Source organism: Amphiprion ocellaris, chromosome 18 (assembly GCF_022539595.1).
Source record: "Amphiprion ocellaris isolate individual 3 ecotype Okinawa chromosome 18, ASM2253959v1, whole genome shotgun sequence".
In the NCBI taxonomy this organism is placed as follows: Eukaryota; Metazoa; Chordata; class Actinopteri; family Pomacentridae; genus Amphiprion; species Amphiprion ocellaris.
This window is the reverse complement of record NC_072783.1, coordinates 11,641,449-11,662,255: the sequence shown is the minus strand read 5'-3', so window position 1 is coordinate 11,662,255 and position 20,807 is coordinate 11,641,449. Positions and strand designations below refer to the sequence as shown.

Here is a 20,807-nt window from a genome sequence, read left to right as displayed (position 1 = left end):
ACCAGGTTTAATCTCCAGACTGCAGCAAAAGTTGGCCCCTCATGGTGTCAAGCTCTCCATCCCTGGACTACAGAGGGAGTCAGACACCCCTCTTCCCAGCCCTGAGCCCTCTGAGCCCAGCCTTTTGCGGCTCTTGAGCCTGCTCTGCGGCCTGGAGCTGAATGGGAACCTTCGCTCTGAGTTAGAACAGGTGGTGGAGAAAGAGCGGGCATGTCTTCTGCAGGATGGTCTGCTGCACGGTCTCCTGAACAACCCGGCCCTCAGACACTGCCTGGACATCGCTTTGGAAAACAGCATGCCTGGCAAGATCAAAGTCTTGGAGGTAAGACTGGAAACTAGATAAAACAATTGGGACAAATTTCGTGCAGATTTAGAATAGCTGAATTATGCCTCAGTCTCACCATAAATTCACATTCAGAAATACTCTGATGACGCTGCTATCATGGCATGTAACAGAAATGGACATGAAGTCGAATACAGGGATCTGATAAGTGTCTTCAGTGACTGAAGTCACAAAAACTGCCTGCTACTCATCACCTCAAAGACACCTTCCTATAGATTTCCGCAGATCCAAACCCCCTCTTCAGCCAGTGAACACTTGTGGCGTGGACATCGAGGTGGTGACATCGTATAAATATTTAGGTGTCCACCTGGATAATAAGTTGAACTGGTCAAAAAACATAGACTTCATCTACAAAAAGGGCCAGAGCCGACTCTTTTGTTTCAGAAGACTCCGATCAATAGACATATGCAGTAAGATGCTGTGGATGTTTGATCAGTCTGTGGTAGCAAGTGTTCTGTTTTATGCTGCAGTCTGCTGGAGAGGCAGTATAAAAAACAAGGATGCAAGGCGTCTGAACAAACTGATTAAAAAAGCTGGCTCTGTGGTTGGAATCAGATTGAACTCATTGGAGGATGAGGTGGAGAGACGTGCACTGAGCAAAGTGGAGGCCATTCTGACAAACATGGATCATGTACTTCACATCTGCCTCAATGAGCAACGAAACATCAGTGGTGGACGACTCCTATCCCTGCGCTGCAGGACAGAAAGATTTAGAAAATCTTTCATACCATCAGCAATTAGGCTGTTTAATTCTAAAGTAAACAGATGAGAACCCAGACGATTGAATTTCCCTCCAAGCAAACAGCCTGGTGCAAAATCTGGCGCATTTACTGCAACCTTATGGAAACTAGTATGAGATTGTATGTTCATCAATATACACTGTCCCGTCCAAATAAATAGAAATTTGGGGATAAATAAAGTTCTTGTATTGTATTGTATTGTAAATGGATAATAATATTCTTTACCTCTGTGACCCCTGCCAGACCTTCTCAAATGACGGCCAGCTCTTCTCTCACGTGGTGCCCCTCCTCAACACTCAGCCCATGCTGAACGTGGACTACACTGCCACAGCGGCCCACCTGGACCTTCTGTCCCCCTACAGTTCCACCCTGGAGGAGCTGGCTGTTGCTTCAGCTCAGTGGAACCCTCTGACGGCCCCAGCTCCTGGAGGTGTGGTATCAGGGGCAGACCTGGTAGTGTGCAACCACGCATGGGGTTCTCTCAGGACAGACGCTGGAACGCTGGTGACAAATCTGGCTTCTGGAGCCAAACAGCACGGGTTCGTTCTCCTCCACACCCTGCTAAAGGGAGAGACTCTGGGGGAGACGGTCGCCTTCCTCTCCAGCACCGCTCAGAGCTCCAGCCAGCAAGGACTGCTCACACAGGTGAATGGAAGCAGTGCTCAAATCACATAATAGTGAGATTTTAGAGCCTTCTCAGTATGTTTAATGTTTTGTACGTCTCAAAAATATGACACTGGTGGGGGCTTTCAGGCTTTTTCAGCTAATTCTGTCAATCTGTATGACTTGTTTCCTTCAAGCTATAATTTCAAAGAACTAATAATTCAGTCAAGTAAGCTGATCTGTCGCATTCTTTAGTTATTGAGATGATTTTTTTATCTGCTTTTTTTGCCAGGTTGAGTGGGAGAAAGTGTTCTCTGAGGCCTCCCTCAGCGTGGTGGCTGTCAGGAAGTCCTTCTATGGCTCTGCCCTCTTTCTTTGTCGCCGTCAGTCTCCAAGCAAACAGCCTGTTTTCTTACCTGTGGACAGTCCTGACTATAAGTGGGTGGAAACACTCAAGGTGGGTTCCGGTGTCCCAGTTTTTATACATTAAAACCATGACACAACTGAGACCCCAGCGCTTTTGGCAGACTTTATTGTGTTGAAGCATTCAGTAAGCTATAAGGACAAAGTGAAAATGCTTTAAATGGATTCTGAATACTCTCTGAATCCACTTTTCTTGTTCAGTCATTCACATGTGTGACATAAGTCATAACAGCAGCTTAATGTGTGGATCTGTACATCAGGCAACGATGGCAGAATCATCAGACCATCCACTGTGGTTGACTGCTTCCCGGGCTCACTGTGGCATTGTGGGAATGGTCAACTGTCTACGGCAGGAGCCAGGTGGTAACCGGATACGGTAAGCTGCACTAGTGTAGTAGAAGTTTTGGGGTCAACACAGTATTCTTAATTTCACTGTAATTTGTCCAAACATCAAAATATGAATCAGAAAACAAAACAGCCATTGTGCATTTCTCAAGATTTTATTTCTGAACGAACACAGTCCTCTCAGTCAATCCAAAGTGTTATTGAACCTCAAAGCTGAACGTTTAACAGAGGAAACTTTCTAAAGGAATACATGTGTGCACAGTTATTTTACAACTATTAGTGTGCTCCATTACTAGGCAAAATACAAAAATGATTCTCAGTAAGATTCTTGTATTTACTGTAGGTGTTGTTTTAATGTAGATATTAATCCATACATTGGTTTTTACACTGTACTCCCTTTTTTTCTGGTTTCTGTTTCCTTGTCTCCAGCTGTGTCTTTGTGTCCAATCTAAACGAGTCTTCAGCAGCACCCAGCCTCCAGCCTGGTCATAAATCCATCCAGTCGGTGCAGGAAGGGGATCTAGTTATGAATGTGTTCCGAGACGGACGCTGGGGCACCTTTAGACACCAGCTCATCACTCATGGTATCCAAAAACACTGCATATTATGATTCCACTTAGTCTGATGCGGTTCTGATAGTGCTGTCACTATAAACAGTATATTTGATTTACAGTGGTGCTTTTCTGTATAAACTTCATCTTTGAATATTTACAGACACACTGAATTTAAGCTAACAACACACAAACCATTGTAATAGACATGTATTATTGACAGAAGTGACAGAGAGAGGATCCATCCCTCTGTAGCTACTTGGTGAGGAGAGATGGATCATGAGGCTCTGCAGTGAACACAACTTGCTGGTTGTTGTTTAATGTTTCTCATTAACTTCTCCTACAGGGTTCTTTACACTCAACACTGCACTTCCTTGGGTCCCAAGCAATATACCTAATAAGTGTGACACCTTGAGAAAAACAAAGAACAGACACACTCAGACACACCTGCACAAACTCCCAGATTTCTTCCTTCACAGTTTATGCAACTCTAAAATAGTATCTACCCCACTGACCACTACTCCACCCCCCAAAAGATTTTGAAAATGTTTAATTTGATGGAGATTCATCCAGATTAAATCAGTGCAAACAACCTTTTCCTCTCAGAATGTGGCTTACACTCCTGTTGAAGCATTTGTTTTGTGTTTGGTTGTCAGATCTAAGTCAAGAGTTGACAGAGACCGCCTACGTCAACGTATTGACTCGAGGGGACCTTTCTTCTCTGCGCTGGATTGCTTCCCCACTCCGCCACTTTGTGGCCAGTAATCCCAACGTGCAACTGTGCCGTGTTTACTACAGCTCGCTCAACTTCCGAGACATAATGCTCGCCACTGGCAAGCTGCCACCAGATGCTATTCCAGGTAGAGAATGTGTACAGTAGATCCACACAACTAGGAATCTTTTTCATATAATAGTAACCCACAGCATCTTGTGTGTGTTGCTGTTGTAAACCAAAAACATCAGTGGTCATATTCTACATCAAGTGGCCACAATTCCACGACTAACTTCTTCTGTTCATCACACATTGTGTAGGGGACCAAGCTCTGCAGCAGTGCATGCTGGGTATGGAGTTTTCTGGTCGTGACCCCACTGGTCAGCGTGTGATGGGGCTGCTGCCTGCTAAAGGTCTGGCGACAAGCGTGGATGCCGACAAGCGGTTCCTTTGGGAAGTTCCGGCGAGCTGGTTAGTGTTACATTTATCAGTGTGATTGGTTTGTGTTTAGAAAACTGCTGAGGAATGTAAGTCAGTGTAGAACCACTGAGGCGAAGATCAGATTTTGAATGTAGAAACCATTGTGCTCTCTGAAAACAAGTCAGATGGTGCATACGAAGACAAGAGCTGTCCCTTTTTTTTGTCTTATTCTTTCTTTCTTTCCTTAATGGCATTAATACAAGAAACATGTCAAGAACAACACATTTACTTGCAGTGTAACCGCTGTTGTTGACATTGTGCACCACCTGTAACTGCACTTGTGTCCTGAGTTGTGTCCAAATATGCCATTTGATTGGAATTTCTAACTACAGAAAGCAGGGCAGCATTATTTTCGATTCCTTTTTCCTCTCTAAATGTTTTTGCAAAGGGACGATCCCAGCAGCATGAAGGACGGTTACTATGTGACAACAAATAATATGATGCATCTGCATGTGTGCAGGACACTGAAGCAAGCAGCCTCAGTGCCAGTGGTCTACGCCACAGCCTATTATTCTCTGGTGGTGCGTGGCAGGCTTCGTCCCGGAGAGACAGTTCTCATCCACTCGGGGTCAGGAGGGGTCGGCCAGGCGGCCATCGCCATAGCGCTTAGCAAGAAATGCAGAGTCTTTACTACAGTTGGTTAGTATTCCTCACTCGCATACGCACTGTTATAATGAGAAAAATATGATTTTTTTTCAGTGTTGTATATTATTTATTCAAAATCCACCACATCTCATAATCCTAAGTATGTTATACTTATGAGGAACTGCAGACCTGTTATCTCCCTCTGAGATACCAGTGTATGTTAATCATGATTATGATGTTGTACTAAATAAGTATGGATACTGAGTTATTAAGTTATAATTGTAATCAGGAAATATCTGCTAAAATTGTGAAAGTCGCAGTGCTTTGTTTGAACCCTAACCTGTTTGTGTGTGTTGTCACCAGGCTCAGCAGAGAAGCGGGACTACCTTCAGCAGAGGTTCCCTCAGCTTTCGGCAGAGTCTTTTGCCAACTCCAGAGACACGTCGTTTGAACAGCACATTCTGCTCCACACACATGGCAAAGGTCAGACCTGTCATCTGACTGGAGTAATGAGTCATTCAACATAGCAGCTTTGCATCATTTCGTATAATCTCTTTGTACTATTTCTAAAATAAAGTACAGGGGGTCCTTGGTTTGTGACGTCCTCGACCTGCTAGTTGGCGAGCAGATATAAGCCGCTATAAGACGGCTTTGTTTACATTCTCTAGTTGTACGCCACCTTGGATTGTGTTACATTCGCTAACTTTTTTCCCTTCATTATGGCTCCCAAGCTTAAGTCAGACTCTTCTGATGGCACTGCTCTGAAGAAAAGGAAAGCCATCTCCATGGAAGTGAAATTAGATAGAATAAAACGCTCGGAACAGGACAAAACACAGACGAACATCGGTCAGGTTGTAAAAACGGTGCAGAATATTGTAGCGACCCTTTGTGATGAATGAGTGAGACTTTATCTCATTCTCTGCTGGTTTATTGAACCTTCACACAGGCTACTGTGGGCCATAGCCAACGCCGAAATAACTACAAAAACCCCATGACTTAGCTGCAGAATTAGCCACCGTTCCCAGCTCTCTCGCGCTGAACACACACACCGGCATGGCCCGGCACGGAGCAACACACACACACACACACACACTACTGCTGACTCTCAGCCAATCAGAGGTGAGCTAACTAAACATGGCAAATTCACTGGCATTAGGTAAATTTCGAACTGAACAATAAACATTGAAACATCAACAACAATATCAGTTTGTTACAAAATTCTGTTATCTTGTGAAATGATTCATACACGCATGAAAGTCGTTGGTTTTCATGACTTTTCCAAAGAAATGATCGATATCGTGATGTGACATAGCGGCTTTGTTTATGTTTTTGCCGGAGTTCCGACTTTCGGCGAAAATCGACTTACATCGATCCGTAGGAATGAAATTCCAATGCAAGTTGAGGACCCCGTGTAAAAGCTTTTAAAACTTTTAAAACACAGTATTGAATGCAACTCAAAGATACAATTCACTGCACATTGGTGTAATGTGTTATTAGTCCAATTCACAGTACCCTTTGAAAGTAAGGGATTGAAATTTAAGATTTTGCAAACAAGTGAGATCATTGTGAATTTTTGGTTATCCAGTAGCTACTTTACTTTAAGAACATCGAGGGTGAGATCTTTGCAGACTAGAAAGCTTTGCAGTGTGTTTTGAGTGTAGCAACAAACAGCTGTGTTTACCAAGCAACCGTTCAGTTCCACTGACAGATTACAGTTACTTTTGTGTGACATTTGTAGTGTTGTGTGTGTTTCAGGTGTGGACATGGTGCTGAACTCTCTGGCTGAGGAGAAGCTGCAGGCCAGTATTCGCTGCCTTGCCAGACATGGACGATTCCTGGAGATTGGCAAATATGACCTCTCCAACAACTCCCCATTAGGTTAGTAAGAAGGCCTTGATCACACCTTCAGAGTCACAGCAACAGTGCAGTCCTTGCTCCTTGGGTATCAGAAAAGTAATTGCATAGTCTTATGAATGTCACAGGCAGTTGCATTCATCCAATATTTACTCCGCCAAGGAATGCGGCGAAGTTATGTGACGATCGGCGTACGCTTGACCGGAAGTCTGTCTGTCTGTTAGCAACATTACTCAAAAACGGACTAACGGATTTGGATGAAATTTTCAGGGACGGTCAGAAATGACACAAGGACCAAGTGATTAGATTTTGGCAGTGATGCAGCTTATAGTCTGGATCCATGGATTTGTTAAAGATTTCTGTATCATTGCGAGATAGCAGCACGGCATCACTGTAATATGACAGCAAGTGAACACTACATCAGCTGCCTGCTGATGATCACATAATTGCGATCCCACTACTGACTTATTGGGCCTTATCCGTCGGAAATAATGCAAGAAACAATTGATTAAATTGTGGGGGTGTTTCTGAGTTTTCCTCATCAATAACTAATTATAGTAAAAAAAAATAAATAAATGCTGCATTTCTACAAAAATATGCTGCATTTCTGACAATGCCATATGGGGCAATGAGCAGCCTTGGCAGAGTACTGCGCTGTCTGAGTGCTTTTCTTGTTATATTCTGTTTTTATCTCCATTTGGTAATTAGTTTCCATCCTAACAGAAGTATAGCTAATGTACTCTGGAGGATGTTACTGCTATTTCAGTTTCTATCCTGCAAAAAGGAGGATGACATTTGCTATTTCCAGATTGTCAAAATAGATTTTTTTTACCATTAACTAAACTTAAAACAGGAGTCTTTATGCTGCTGGTGTTGTCAGTTGCACTGATTAAAACATGGCGGAAAGACAACCTGGATATATGGCTGCTTATTGTGTCTTAGCTCTAAATTTAAATCTTCCTGGGTCATGCCCATTGTGCAAGTTCGATTTAATTCAATTCAATTCAATTTTATTTATATAGCACTAATTGCAATTCAGATTTTCTCAAGATGCTTTACAGAACCCATACACCTGAACCCCCAGAGCAAGCACTAAGGCGACAGTGGCAAGAAAAACTCCCTTTTAACGGGAAGAAAACTTGAGCAGAGGTAGAGGACAAGGGGGAGGGATGGGAAGTCTCTTTCATAGTTAGTTAATACTTAGACATTTGCAACATTTTACGTTGTCTAACATGGTCCTACGGTTGTCCCCAGAGAGGTGAGAGTGTTGAAGAATGCACCAGATATGGCTCAAACTGACCTCCTTTTTCCACCTACAGTTTTGTGATTAGGTCGTTTTGAAGCAAGAGTCAGTAAAGATTACTTTGCTCTGCACACATGGATGTATGCAAAAAATTTCTTATTAGGCTGCCAACATAACTCGAGGACAGCCCTACTGAATGCTGAATCACTGACCATCATGCTGCCATCATCTCTCCAGGCATGGCTTTGTTCCTGAAGAATGTGGCGTTTCATGGTATCCTGCTGGATGCTCTCTTTGAAGAAGGCAACAAGGAATGGGAGGAAGTGTCCCAGCTACTGAAGGAGGGCATCATGGGAGGTGTAGTTCAACCTCTGAAGACCACTGTGTTTGATAGGGACCAAGTGGAGCAAGCATTCAGATACATGGCTCAAGGAAAGCACATCGGAAAGGTCGTCCTGCGGGTCAGTGCCACCTTCGAACTTCCTCCTTTTGAGTGACAGTGCGATAGATTCATTCATTATGCTCATTATAGACCAGCCAATCTAACTGCTAAGTTGATGTAACTGTAACACTAATTGGTTCTTTTCTATATACAGGTCCGTAATGAGGAAAAGGGTGCAGCCGTCCAGCCTGCTTCCCCTTTGTCTCTTCCTGCTATCTGTCGCACCTTCTGCCTTGCATCTCACTCCTACATTATCACTGGTGGACTTGGGGGTTTCGGTTTGGAGCTTGCTGAGTGGCTGATAGAGCGAGGAGCCCGCAAACTGGTGCTGACGTCTCGATCCGGCATCAGGAACGGTAAGATACAACAAAACAAGGCTTGTGAAATTATAATTATTTCATTATTAAGTATTGAACATGGGCTGCACAGTGGTGTAGTGGTTAGCACTTTCGCCTTGCAGCAAGAAGATCCCTGGTTCGCGTCCCGGCTTTCCCGGGATCTTTCTGCATGGAGTTTGCATGTTCTCCCTGTGCATGCGTGGGTTTTCTCCGGGTACTCCGGCTTCCTCCCACAGTCCAAAAATATGCTGAGGTTAACTGATTATTCTAAATTGCCCGTAGGTGTGAATGTGAGAGTGATTGTTTGTCTCTGTATGTAGCCCTGTGACAGACTGGCGACCTGTCTAGGGTGTCCCCTGCCTTCGCCCGAGTCAGCTGGGATAGGCTCCAGCCCCCCCCGCGACCCTAGTGAGGATTAAGCGGTGTATAGATAATGGATGGATGGATGGATGGAGTATTGAACATAGCATAACAATGTGGAACCCAAACAGACAAGCCTTTGTTCTGTCATTTGTGTAACCTGACATAATACATTCATTGATAATGCAAATGTTACCCAAATTTAATTATTTTTTTGTTCATTTTATTTTCACTGTATGATATGAAGTGTTCTGTTTGCATTTATACAATTAGAGAAAGTACAGCTTAAACACTTGAGTGCATTTCTGATTGGACATGATTGTGTTCTTTGTCATTTGCCATCACTGGTGCTAGGTTACCAAGCTAAGCGAGTGCGTGAATGGCAGAGTCAAGATGTGAAGGTGTTGGTGTCGACCAGTGATGTCAGCACGCTGGGAGGAACAGAGAAGCTGATTGCTGAGGCTCGTGCACTGGGCCCAGTGGGTGGTGTCTTCCACCTCGCCATGGTAACACAACAAGCTCCTTTTTCCCTCACATATACTACCTTTCAGAAGTTTGGGGTCACTTAGAAATGTCCTTGTTTTTGAAAGAAAAGCATTTTTTTTCAGTGAAAATAACATTAAATGAATCAGAAATACAGTCTAGACATTGTTAATGTGGTAAATGGCTGATTTTTAATGGAATATCTCCATAGAGGTACAGAGGAACATTTCCAGCAACCATCACTCCTGTGTTCTAATGCTACATTGTGTTAGCTAATGATGTTGAAAGGCTAACTGATGATTAGAAAACCCTTGTGCAGTTATGTTAGCACATGAATGAAAGCATGAGTTTTCATAGAAAACATGAAATTGCCTGAGTGACCCCAGACTTTTGAATGGTAGTGTATACAATGCTGATAATGAGCTGTAGACGTTCTCTATTTTTAGCCAAAAGAACATCATGGCTCTGTGCGTAGGACTGTTGATCTTTCAGTCAGTACACTTTAGTCCTCAGAGGGTAAAGCCTACTGACTGGGGCTAACTTAATATGTAGCCTCCACAGTAATTTGCATTTATTTCATTATATCCATATGGGAGTGACTACATGGTCAAGAGAAATGATGCTTAATAGGATTTATTTTGGACATAAGAGAAATTATACTTCACAGGCTTTATTTTGGACATAAAATGTTTTATTCTACAAATTTCAAATGAAATGAAATTCTGAGGGATGGTAATTTTATAATATTCCAAAGTTATTACAAATGTTCAGTGTGTGCGCTGTTTGTGACGCGGCACACATCAAGTCGATAGTGGAGTTCCTGCTACACTCAGTGCAGTATGTCGTGTGTAACATTCTCTAGAGCCTCAGTGATTCTGTTCTTCAGTTCCTCTACACATGTGGGAAGTGGTGGGATATAGACCAGTCCTTTCACGTAACCCCACAGAAAGAAATCATACGGTGTTATGTCAGGGGAGTGTGGGGACCATTTCAATAGAACGTTGTCTCCATCATTAGCACGGCCAATCCATCCTCCTGGCAGATTCTCGCACACTGAGTTTCCAAAAAAATTATTTGGTGATGAAATTCTGGGGCTGCACAGTGGCGTAGTGGTTAGCACTTTCGCCTTGCAGCAAGAAGGTCCCTGGTTCGCGTCCCGGCTTTCCCGGGATCTTTCTGCATGGAGTTTGCATGTTCTCCCTGTGCATGCGTGGGTTTTCTCCGGGTACTCCGGCTTCCTCCCACAGTCCAAAAATATGCTGAGGTTAATTGATTACTCTAAATTGCCCGTAGGTGTGAATGTGAGAGTGCTTGTTTGTCTATATATGTAGCCCTGTGACAGACTGGTGACCTGTCTAGGGTGTCCCCTGCCTTCACCTGAGTCAGCTGGGATAAACTCCAGCCCCCCCCCGCGACCCTAGTGAGGATTAAGCGGTGTATAGATAATGGATGGATGGATGGATGAAATTCTGTAAAAAATTTTGGGACTTAATTATAGTTACTTATTGCGTTCCTGCAGTGGAGAACTGCCTATTATGTTAATATGTTAATACACAAATGAGGGCAGTTTAACTTCCCAGTCCTGAGTTATTATTTATTTTATGTTAGCGTTGCTGTGTTATCGATACTCAATGTATGGTTGACCTTGTTAGTGTTACTGCTCCAAAACTTATTATCCTTATAAATATGCAATGTCATTTCTACTGTGCTCCGAACTTCATGTGTGTGTTTGGTATGTCATTATCAGGTGCTTAAAGATGGCATGTTGGAGAATTTGACTCCTGAGCTCTTCCTCGATGTCAACAGACCTAAATATGACGGCACCATAAACCTGGACAAGTAAGACACTCACTTCCTTCTCCTGCCTAAGCTGTTTCAACTGTAATTATGAACTGCTATAAGCTCCTCTCTGGATTTTGATGCATTTATTATCGTTCCCCCTCCAGAGTGACAAGGAAGTTGTGTCCAGACCTCAGTTACTTTGTGGCCTTCTCTTCGGTCAGCTGCGGCCGTGGTAACGCTGGCCAAAGTAACTATGGCTACGCCAACTCAGCAATGGAGCGTGTGTGTGAAAAGCGCCGCTACGATGGCCTACCTGGCCTGGCGGTCCAGTGGGGTGCCATTGGGGATGTTGGTGTCGTACTGGAGACGATGGGCGGTAATGACACAGTGATTGGAGGCACCTTACCGCAGCGCATCGCATCCTGCCTGGAGGTTCTGGACCGCTTCCTGTGCCAGCAGCAGCCGGTGATGTCCAGCTTTGTACTGGCAGAGAGGACGGTGACAAAGCAGGAGGCAGGAGGCCAGAGAGATCTGGTGGAAGCTGTAGCCCACATTCTAGGTAAGAACCAAGCTGCTGCTCTCTGTAAAAGATGGCCTGAGTGAAGTAGCTTTCAACAATCCAAAAGCTGATTTTTACATCACACTGAGATAAATAGAAACCAGTGGCTGGAAAATATATTGAAAGGTCTAAAATAGAATGGAGCAGCAGGAATGTAAAACATACAGAAGTCATACAGAGATCATGAGGAAAACATGCAAAGTTACGAAGCATGCTTTTCATAAACAGTGACAAACTGAATGTGCTGAAACCAAGTTTATAGGCGCTTTTCCACTAGCATCTACTCGACTCGACTCGGTTTAGGTCGTTTTCCATTACAACTGAGTACCACCTCATCGTGGGTGGAGTCATCATAGTAAGGCGGCCCGGCCACAGAGTTAGCGTTGATGGCTAACTAGCTAGCTTATTGTCTGCGTACAGGAGACAACGACGTTACTTTCAAAATATACGTGTTTGTTTAAAGTGAGCTTGGCACCAATGGGATAAGTAATGTGAAAGTTTCTTGAAGTCATAAAACACTCACCAGTTTTCATGAAGGAGTTGCTCTCATGTGTCATCACTCCCTGTCCAATCAGTGGCCTGCATTCTGTAGATGTCACATTATCAGCTCGACTGAGCTCACTTGGAACCCCGGCCGAGTAGGTACTAAAATAGTACCTGGTACCAAGTACTACGTCCTAATGGAAAACCTCACAAACTGAGTAGAGTCGAGCTGAGTAGGTGCTAGTGGAAAAGCAGCATGTTTCCTCCTCACCAAAAATACATGCTGAATCGTATATACTTAGTTAAGTGGCTTGACATTGAAAATAAGCAGGTAGCACTGATGAAGATATTCATGCACTTGAATTATTAATTGATGCACACACATGATTACTATGATGTTATCTGTCAGGGAGCCATAGTTTGTGCATATTCAGTCTATAAAAGGTCAAGGTCAAGGTAACTAACTAACGAGACGACCTTTTTGAGACGCAAGTGAATCAATTTACTGAAAAACCAACGCAGAAATGAGCCGCATGTTTTTGAAGCAGCCAGAAGGTGTGTTGGGACAAAAAGAGCATAAGATTTTCTTACTAAAAATGCTGTAGGCCAATAAAATGAGAGTATGAGTCAAAAAGTCGCAATCACTGCAATGAAACAATCAAAGATGGCTGCCACAAATGGAGGATTAAAGCTGCAACAAAACGCAGCTGATCGCATCAGTTCAGGTTTAAAAATGGAAAAATATGCAGTAATTGTACCAGTAATTTGATAGCTAGTTATTTACATTTATCCAGTTCAACATAAAAGCAGCTGTGAATTTCCAGAGAAGTTTTACTGAAAGACGACGTGTCCGAGAGAGACTTTCCTCTATGTACTTTACTTTTTGTTTTATTTTTCATTATTTGAGCTAAAGTTCTTAAGGCCATCCCATAGAACTCTCACTGTGCCCTTCACTCGTAGGTGTGCGGGATGTGAACAGTCTGAACGCTGATGCCTCATTGGCTGACTTGGGCCTGGACTCTTTGATGGGCGTGGAGGTTCGCCAGACTCTGGAGCGTGACTACGACATCGTCATGACCATGAGGGAGATTCGCCAGCTCACCATCAACAAGCTGCGAGAGCTGGCCAACACCAAGCCAGAGGGATCGAATGGTATTAATAAAGTTCCTCCAGTCGTTGATTAAAGCCTTAAAAACTCTGATGCACATTAGAAGTTCTTTCCATGACAATGATTCCCTGCTACATTGACATGGGTAGAAGTAACTCTGCTAGGATGCTCACTAGGTACTATATAATTAAGGATACTATTGTTATTGTTGTCAGTAACCCAACTTTTATTGATCTAGAGTCGCACCTCTAACTTTCACCTACAACCTCCTCTCCTTAATTAGAAGACCTGACTCAGAGTAGCTCATGGAGAAATAATTACTCTACTACTATGAATGTTCAATAGTTTGGTCAGATTGGTTTTGTCTATAATTATGACTGTAAAGATTAAAGTTCAAACCACATTTTATATGTCATCAGTGTAGAAGTCTTGTGAATTTTCAAAGGGTTCACAGACTTTCTCTTGCAGTGTCATACCGAAATGTTACGAATCTCAGTTTTCTGTCTTTGCCACTTCCAACGGTGTAGAATCTCCAAACACTGGCGCTAAGAAGGATGGCATCCGCTCTGTGTTGGAGTCTGACCTGACCCAGATATTAGTCAACCCTAATGGCCCCACTGTGACGCCACTCAACAAGGTCCAGAGCCAAGAGAGGCCGCTGTTCCTGGTCCATCCCATTGAGGGCTCCATCGCCGCCTTTAAGACGCTTACCTCCAAGCTGAGCGTACCTTGCTATGGCCTGCAATGCACCAAAGGTATTCTGTTTACAGACACACTGGTTGAGGCTCATACAGAGCAAAAGGGAAAAGATGTGACCATAGTACTAGTACATTTGGACACTAGTACTCAAAGATTGTTTATTATTTTTTGATTGTCCACACTGTAGGTCCAGACTGAAGACATTAAAAATGTGAAATAAGACATTTCAATCTATGTATTTACAGTGTAACAAAGAAAAAAAACATGTATTCAGTTTTAGATGTTTTACACTAATAACAGCTTTGCACACACTCAGCGTTCTTTCAGACAGCTTCATGAGGTCAACACCTGGTACTTCACCAACAATCCTGAAGAGTCAAGTTACTAGAGTATCGTCCAGTTATGGTCCAAAACCCAAAATGAAATGGCAAGAAAATGATCCGAGTTTTTTTGTTGTTGCTTTTTTTGTTTGCAAATCATGTTTCTCATTTTGGTATAATTGTAATTCCCATTGCCAAAATGAAGACATAAATGGGGAAAGGATGTGTGGTGGGTTTTTTTGGGGTTATTTTTTGGTTCACATTTGGGTTGTTGTGGACCGTCTATCCACTCCATTTAAAATACGCCTTTTTTTCTCTTCTTTTTTCCGTTTTTTTCAGCTACAGCCTCCTCTGACCAGCTGATGTAGTGGCTGGTTTCAGTCTTAATTTACCACATTTGGTTGCCTCTTGAGCTTGTCTGTAGTTTTGACACATTTCTGTTTCTTCCACTTCCACCATACATCCACTATAACACAGAGTCACTGGGCCAGTATATAATTTCAGGACTATTTGTAACACAGTTGACAGGTATCATAGGTGACATTTTTGCTGTTTTCAGGCCTAAAATCAACATGGCCGCCTATAACCAAACACCACATGGCATTTTTAGAGAAAGATTCTTCTAAAATATTATATATACAACTGAATAAAATTGAAATTGGAAGTTATTTCTAAGGATATTTTAGTAAACCTGTTGACGTGCGATAAATCCACACTTGACTCACACACTACTTTATATTAAATAACTCAGAAAGCCTTGGAGTCTTTTCTTCAGGAGGAAATGACATCATGTGGAGCAGGTCATGTGATCTGGAATTAACACACTTCCTTGAGAGGTGTTTTTGTAATGACTAACTTAGTTGAAAGTGATTTCTCGGACACAGATACAATTAGTTATTTTCCATATAAAATTTGATATATTACCAAAAAAGAAACATCTGTCATGTTTATCTCAACTTAATAAAAAGAACACAATCAAAACAATTTTGAATGAGCTAATTTTATTATTGTTTAGCTAATTAGAAGGTGGTTGTTACTAAATTCGGACGGTTATTTAGTTGACATTTTAGTGATATCCAGTCATTTTTATTAAGAAGTGATTGTTTCCATAATAAATAATAATGGAATTTGAAAAGACATGATCATAATGAACATAAAAAACATTATTAGTTTTAGTTTTAATAAAATGTATGCAAGATTTATCCCATGGACTTCAAAAGTCCCTCAATTATATATTGACCGTGCTCACAAATCCACTCAGAGGCACATACACAGTTGATGTTTTTATATTTCAAGTGGAGTAATAATCCTTCTACACAGCTGGGAAATGTATCTCCAAAGCAGAAGATAATCCAGTGGAGCTTTGAAAGGGCATTTGGCCTGTACAGATGATGTTGAAATGTGTCTGTTAGTTAAACATTGTGGTGGTGGTCCATTTGAGAGACAGTTTCATCACAGCTGGGTTTTGCAACAGCACTTGAAGTAACTTTCAAAATTGGGTAGATCCAAACTTCTAAGCACTTTGTGTGTTTCTGTCGAACTGATTACGTTTGCGCTGAAACGAGCTCATCTGTGTTTGTCCCCTGTGATCTGTCCTCTCCTCAGCTGCTCCTCTGGACAGCATCCAGTCGCTGGCAGCCTACTACGTGAACTGTGTTAGACAGGTTCAGCCGGACGGGCCGTATAGAATCGCTGGCTACTCCTTCGGCGCTTGTGTAGCGTTTGAAATGTGCTCTCAGCTCCAGACCCAGAATCAGCGTGTGGAGTACCTGTTTCTGTTTGACGGATCACACTCCTACGTGGCAGCGTACACACAGGTTAGAGAAAAGAGCCGATACACTCACGCAATAAATAGTCAGTAAATCCACTACATGATGTTATTGAATGGCATGTTCAGGCTTTTCAGCAATTCTGACAGATACATTCCACAAATTCCATTTCATTTTGTTTATATAGGCCAAATCTTAACATATGTCATCTCATAGCACCTAATATAGTTAATTTATAAAGAGAAATCCCAACAAATCCTCATTTTTCCTTTGGAGCCAACACAAAAGGAGACTTTTCTCCTTTCACGGAGTCAAGGACACATTATATTAGGTAGTTTTACACTGCCTAACGTGAGCCGAATCAATCAAGAAAAACTATGAATATTGTGATCTGATTTTGCAAAACACAGCCGGAAGTAAAGTTGAATATGTGCGTTAGATCATGATGTCGTTTAGGGACAAATGGAGGTTAAAGTGTCATAAGTTAACCCGCTGTTTGATTTGCAGAGCTACAGGGCCAAGCTGACACCAGGCAAAGAGTCTGAAGCTGAAACTGAAGCTCTGTGTGCCTTCATCCAGCAGTTCACCGGCATGGAATACAACAAGGTACACAGCCGCTGACACATTACACACACACTGATGTTCACCACACATTTCCATCAGTCAGACAGTTTAAATGTATGGAGGTTTTACCTAACGTCACTAGTGGTGATATCCAACAAGAATGGAGGGGGATCCTTGGACATGTAGCTCTGAAATTCTGAACACTTTAATGCTGAATGATGTTGCACGTCTGTTCTGTAAACATCTCCAGCTCCAGATGATTTTATAGCTACAGAGTACAGACCTATGTGCGTTTGTCTGGTGATGTCCTCCTCTTGTTCTCAGCTTCTGGAGATTCTTCTCCCGCTGTCCGACCTGGAGGCCCGTGTCAACGTGGCGGTGGACCTCATCACCTCCAGGCACAAAAACATCAGCCGAGACTCACTGCACTTTGCAGCCACCACCTTTTACTACAAGCTAAAGGCTGCTGACGGCTACGTGCCTGCAACCAAGTACCATGGCAACGTGACACTGCTCCGGGCCAAAACCAGCAGCGAATACGAACAAAACCTGGGAGCTGACTATAAGCTCAGCGAGGTAATGTACACATGTGCACACATCTGTTCAAGTTTCATAGTGTGTTTTCTGAAGTGTTGTGTGAAACCTACATACATGTAGTATGTTTATCAGATGCAACACCAAGGCAAGTAATGTTTTCACCTTGTGAGTTTGTCTGTATGTGTCATCAAACACACGTCACACTCACGGTCCTGACAACATAACACTTAACCAAACTAACTAGGCTGACTAAACCACAAAACACAATAAAACACAAACACTAGTAACACTGTAACACTAACATAAACCACAATAATGACATTTAAACCCCCGACACCCCAAACTCCCATGGTGCATTGCAGCACAACAGTTCAGTCATAGCAACTGGCTCTGCTATTGCTACAATATTTTTATTATTTTTCCGGTAAAATAAGCATTTTCTAGCCTAAAAAATTTAAAACAATGTAAAAAATATATTCAAAATAATAATTAAAACATATTAAAAGAATATTTAATCGAAATAAAATACGTAGCGTGTATCGCAGGGCTCTGATTGGCTCATGGACCGTAGCATCAGTCTCCTCTGTCTCCTGTGTGTAGCAGCATTCAGCATCTCACCTTGTCCATTTCACATAGACGTCTGATTGCTGCTAATAGTGTTGCTCTGCGGTGTTGTGTGGAGTGTGGGGAGGGTTTATAAAGCCTTAAAGTATATATAAATAACAAAATAAATATCGCTGCTTCGCTAATTTTCGTCTGTCACGAATGGGTCTGGAACGTAAACTCCACGATAGACGAGGGACCACTGCATTCCCCAGTCACAACAGTTTTCAGCCTGCTCCAAATGTTACTACCACACATTAGCCTTTAGCACATCCTCCTCATTTTGTCCGTCCACAACCAGCTGCACATTCCTGTTATCAATACGTGACAAATAAGTCTTTAACTTTTCTACTTAAACGCTGAAGAACTTCTGTTTGGTGCGTCTTTGTTCAGGTATGCGATGGCAAAGTGTCAGTCCACGTCATCGAGGGAGACCACCGCACTTTCCTGGAAGGAGAGGGGGTGGAGTCTATCAGCAGCATCATTCACAACTCCCTGTCTGAGCCGCGGGTCACCCCAAAGGAGGGCTAAACGTCTCCACCCACACCTCCCACCTTCACGCTGTTTCCACGTTTCACAACATTCCCAAAATCTTCTTCCAATTAATTCAGGACGTGTAGGTTTACCTTGAGAATCCATTTTCAAATCAGTGATAGGTCAAAGTAACAGACACGCCCCGAACCTATCACACTAATATGTGCTGTGAGTTTGTACAGAATGAGTAAGATATTCTGAAATATGTCATTAAGTTGCCATTCATCGTTTTTTTTAGTGTAGTGCGCAGATCTGTTTCAAACCACTAGTGCCGTGGTGGTTCAGAAAGTGCCTGGTCAGTAGGCTGCTTGCAGCTTTGGAAATATCCTCCAAACTACTTCACTCTCAGCACTGACTGCGTAGAATTATCAAAACCTGAATATTAAAACTCTCTTGAGAGTCTAAACGGTATTCGGCATCTAACAAATACTTCTATCAATCTATTAATGTTTTTGTTTTAATTAGTCGAAGTACCTAAATAAAAACTGTGCAGTTTCTGCTATTGTCAGGTTCCGCAGTCATTTGATTGGCTCGTGCAGTTTGTTGAATTTGGTTGTGGTAAAAGTCAAAGCTCTTATCTCCCTTGTTTTCCGTTAATGTTTGCGGTAAATTCTGATGTAATATAGCATGTGTAGATTTTTGTAGGCTGTCCCTCTAACATCCAAACAGCTGTGATGTGCGGTAAAGAGCTGTAACTCATGTAGATGTAGGACTTCTCTCACTGGATATGCACACAAACTGCTGACGTTCCGTTTCTCCTCACTTAACATTTCAAGAATCTGACCATTTGTTACTGGTAATACAAACTGGGGGCAGTGTTTCGTTGTCTTTTGTATTTGTTCATTTAGTGACAGAGGAACGTGTTTACTTGCGCATCCTGTGAGGATGCGTTCATAGTTTACTTTTTGTGTTCGTAATTTTACTCCATGAAGTAATCAGCAACTGTTGAAAAGTTAAAAACGTAAAGCTAAACCAAAACTCACCGAAATAATGGAAAGCTTCTAAAACCTTCTGAATGTGGTACATGAATTCTAATGACAGTAATAATATTAAAGTTTTCAATCACTGTGAGCCATAGTGGAATATAAAACAGTTTTGACAGGACACGGTGAGAAAACGATTTTAAAATGTGTTCACAAGTTTTGTTTCATAAGTTGAAGTGTAAAGAATTCCACTCTCTGCTTCTTCTATTATGGTACTGTCAGTTTGTAGAACCCAATTATTGGTAGCACTGAGCAAATCATTTTTACTGCTGCAGTTTACTGTCTGTTACATGAAACAAACATGGAAAACATATCATCTGAAAAAAAACATCCTGCTGAAGAGCAAACACTTGAGGCAAATTTTTCTCAGCTGGTACTTCTTGATGTCAACACATAGATGATTTTTTTGGTCGCTCTGTTTTATAACAAATGAACGTTTGTGTGAACACATGGTGAATGGTTTTGTTCTGAAGGTCTAAACTAGCGACCACCGTTACTGAATTTTAACAGATGATGATGTAGTAAATGTTTAAATGCTTCACTCAAAGCTTGGGAATGACTGGCGCCTGCCGGATGTGAAGAGTGGAACTGAAAGGCCGTGTCCTCGAGTCGTCTCCACTTACCTCATGTGCTTCATGACCCCCAGCAAGCAGCCCAATCCCACAATGCAACACTTGGACCTCTGAGACCTCCAGTGTGGTCAGTGAAGGGTCCGGTGGTTGCACCATGTGACAGTGTAGTCTGCTCTTGTAATATTTCCAGGATGTATTGAATAGCTAATAAAGGCATCTCGCTAATCATTTTGTGTTTTTGGCTTTTCTGTCATAGAACTAAACATGATGAATGATATTTCCTTCTGTCAGGACAATCCACAGGGCACACTGTGTACTCTATACTACAATTTAATAAGGCAGAGCAAACTTTATTTGAGGCTTAAAAATATTTAAAATTTCAAGGAATGTTTCATGGCTATGAAGATGTGACATCAGCATTATTGTTAAGGTGGCTAAAGGCTGCTCTTTATGTAAATTTATTAGGATAACAGTAGTGACGCTGTTGGGCAACAGTATTCTTAGTTAACCAAAGCAGACGCTAGCTTTTATCTGGTCAACTATGATAGAAATTAGTTTGCTTTAGTTGTGCTTATAGACCTGACTCAGTCTACAGAGGTGGAAAAAAGTTTCAGTCTCAGATATTATCATGAAATTGTAGCACTTGCAATGAAAATATGCTACCATTAGGAGGGCTGAGGACTAGCCTAGGGGAAAGTTCAGCTCTGGGAGCTGTGTGAGATTAATGAACACAAGACAGAAATTATGTTAATGGTAATGTATTAAATAATCAACAGAAAATAATTGGCTGTA

General features: G+C 42.2%; 1 protein-coding gene across 1 annotated transcript in view; it reads left to right on the top strand.

Annotated features, from left to right (window-relative positions):
• The window catches only part of fasn (fatty acid synthase), a 54,762-nt gene extending 34,519 nt beyond the window's left edge, over positions 1-20,243 (top strand). The window contains exons 22-42 of the mRNA XM_023264805.3: positions 6-322; positions 1,327-1,728; positions 1,979-2,143; positions 2,370-2,485; positions 2,884-3,038; positions 3,662-3,865; positions 4,038-4,188; positions 4,658-4,836; positions 5,146-5,265; positions 6,538-6,660; positions 8,117-8,340; positions 8,476-8,677; positions 9,374-9,525; positions 11,250-11,341; positions 11,449-11,843; positions 13,287-13,478; positions 13,962-14,189; positions 16,059-16,270; positions 16,730-16,828; positions 17,111-17,362; positions 18,320-20,243. Of these exons, the coding sequence (XP_023120573.2) occupies positions 6-322; positions 1,327-1,728; positions 1,979-2,143; positions 2,370-2,485; positions 2,884-3,038; positions 3,662-3,865; positions 4,038-4,188; positions 4,658-4,836; positions 5,146-5,265; positions 6,538-6,660; positions 8,117-8,340; positions 8,476-8,677; positions 9,374-9,525; positions 11,250-11,341; positions 11,449-11,843; positions 13,287-13,478; positions 13,962-14,189; positions 16,059-16,270; positions 16,730-16,828; positions 17,111-17,362; positions 18,320-18,457 (4,118 nt within the window). The 3' untranslated portion in view covers positions 18,458-20,243. The remainder of the gene's footprint in view (positions 1-5; positions 323-1,326; positions 1,729-1,978; positions 2,144-2,369; positions 2,486-2,883; positions 3,039-3,661; positions 3,866-4,037; positions 4,189-4,657; positions 4,837-5,145; positions 5,266-6,537; positions 6,661-8,116; positions 8,341-8,475; positions 8,678-9,373; positions 9,526-11,249; positions 11,342-11,448; positions 11,844-13,286; positions 13,479-13,961; positions 14,190-16,058; positions 16,271-16,729; positions 16,829-17,110; positions 17,363-18,319) is intronic.
• Positions 20,244-20,807: the final 564 nt, after the last annotated feature.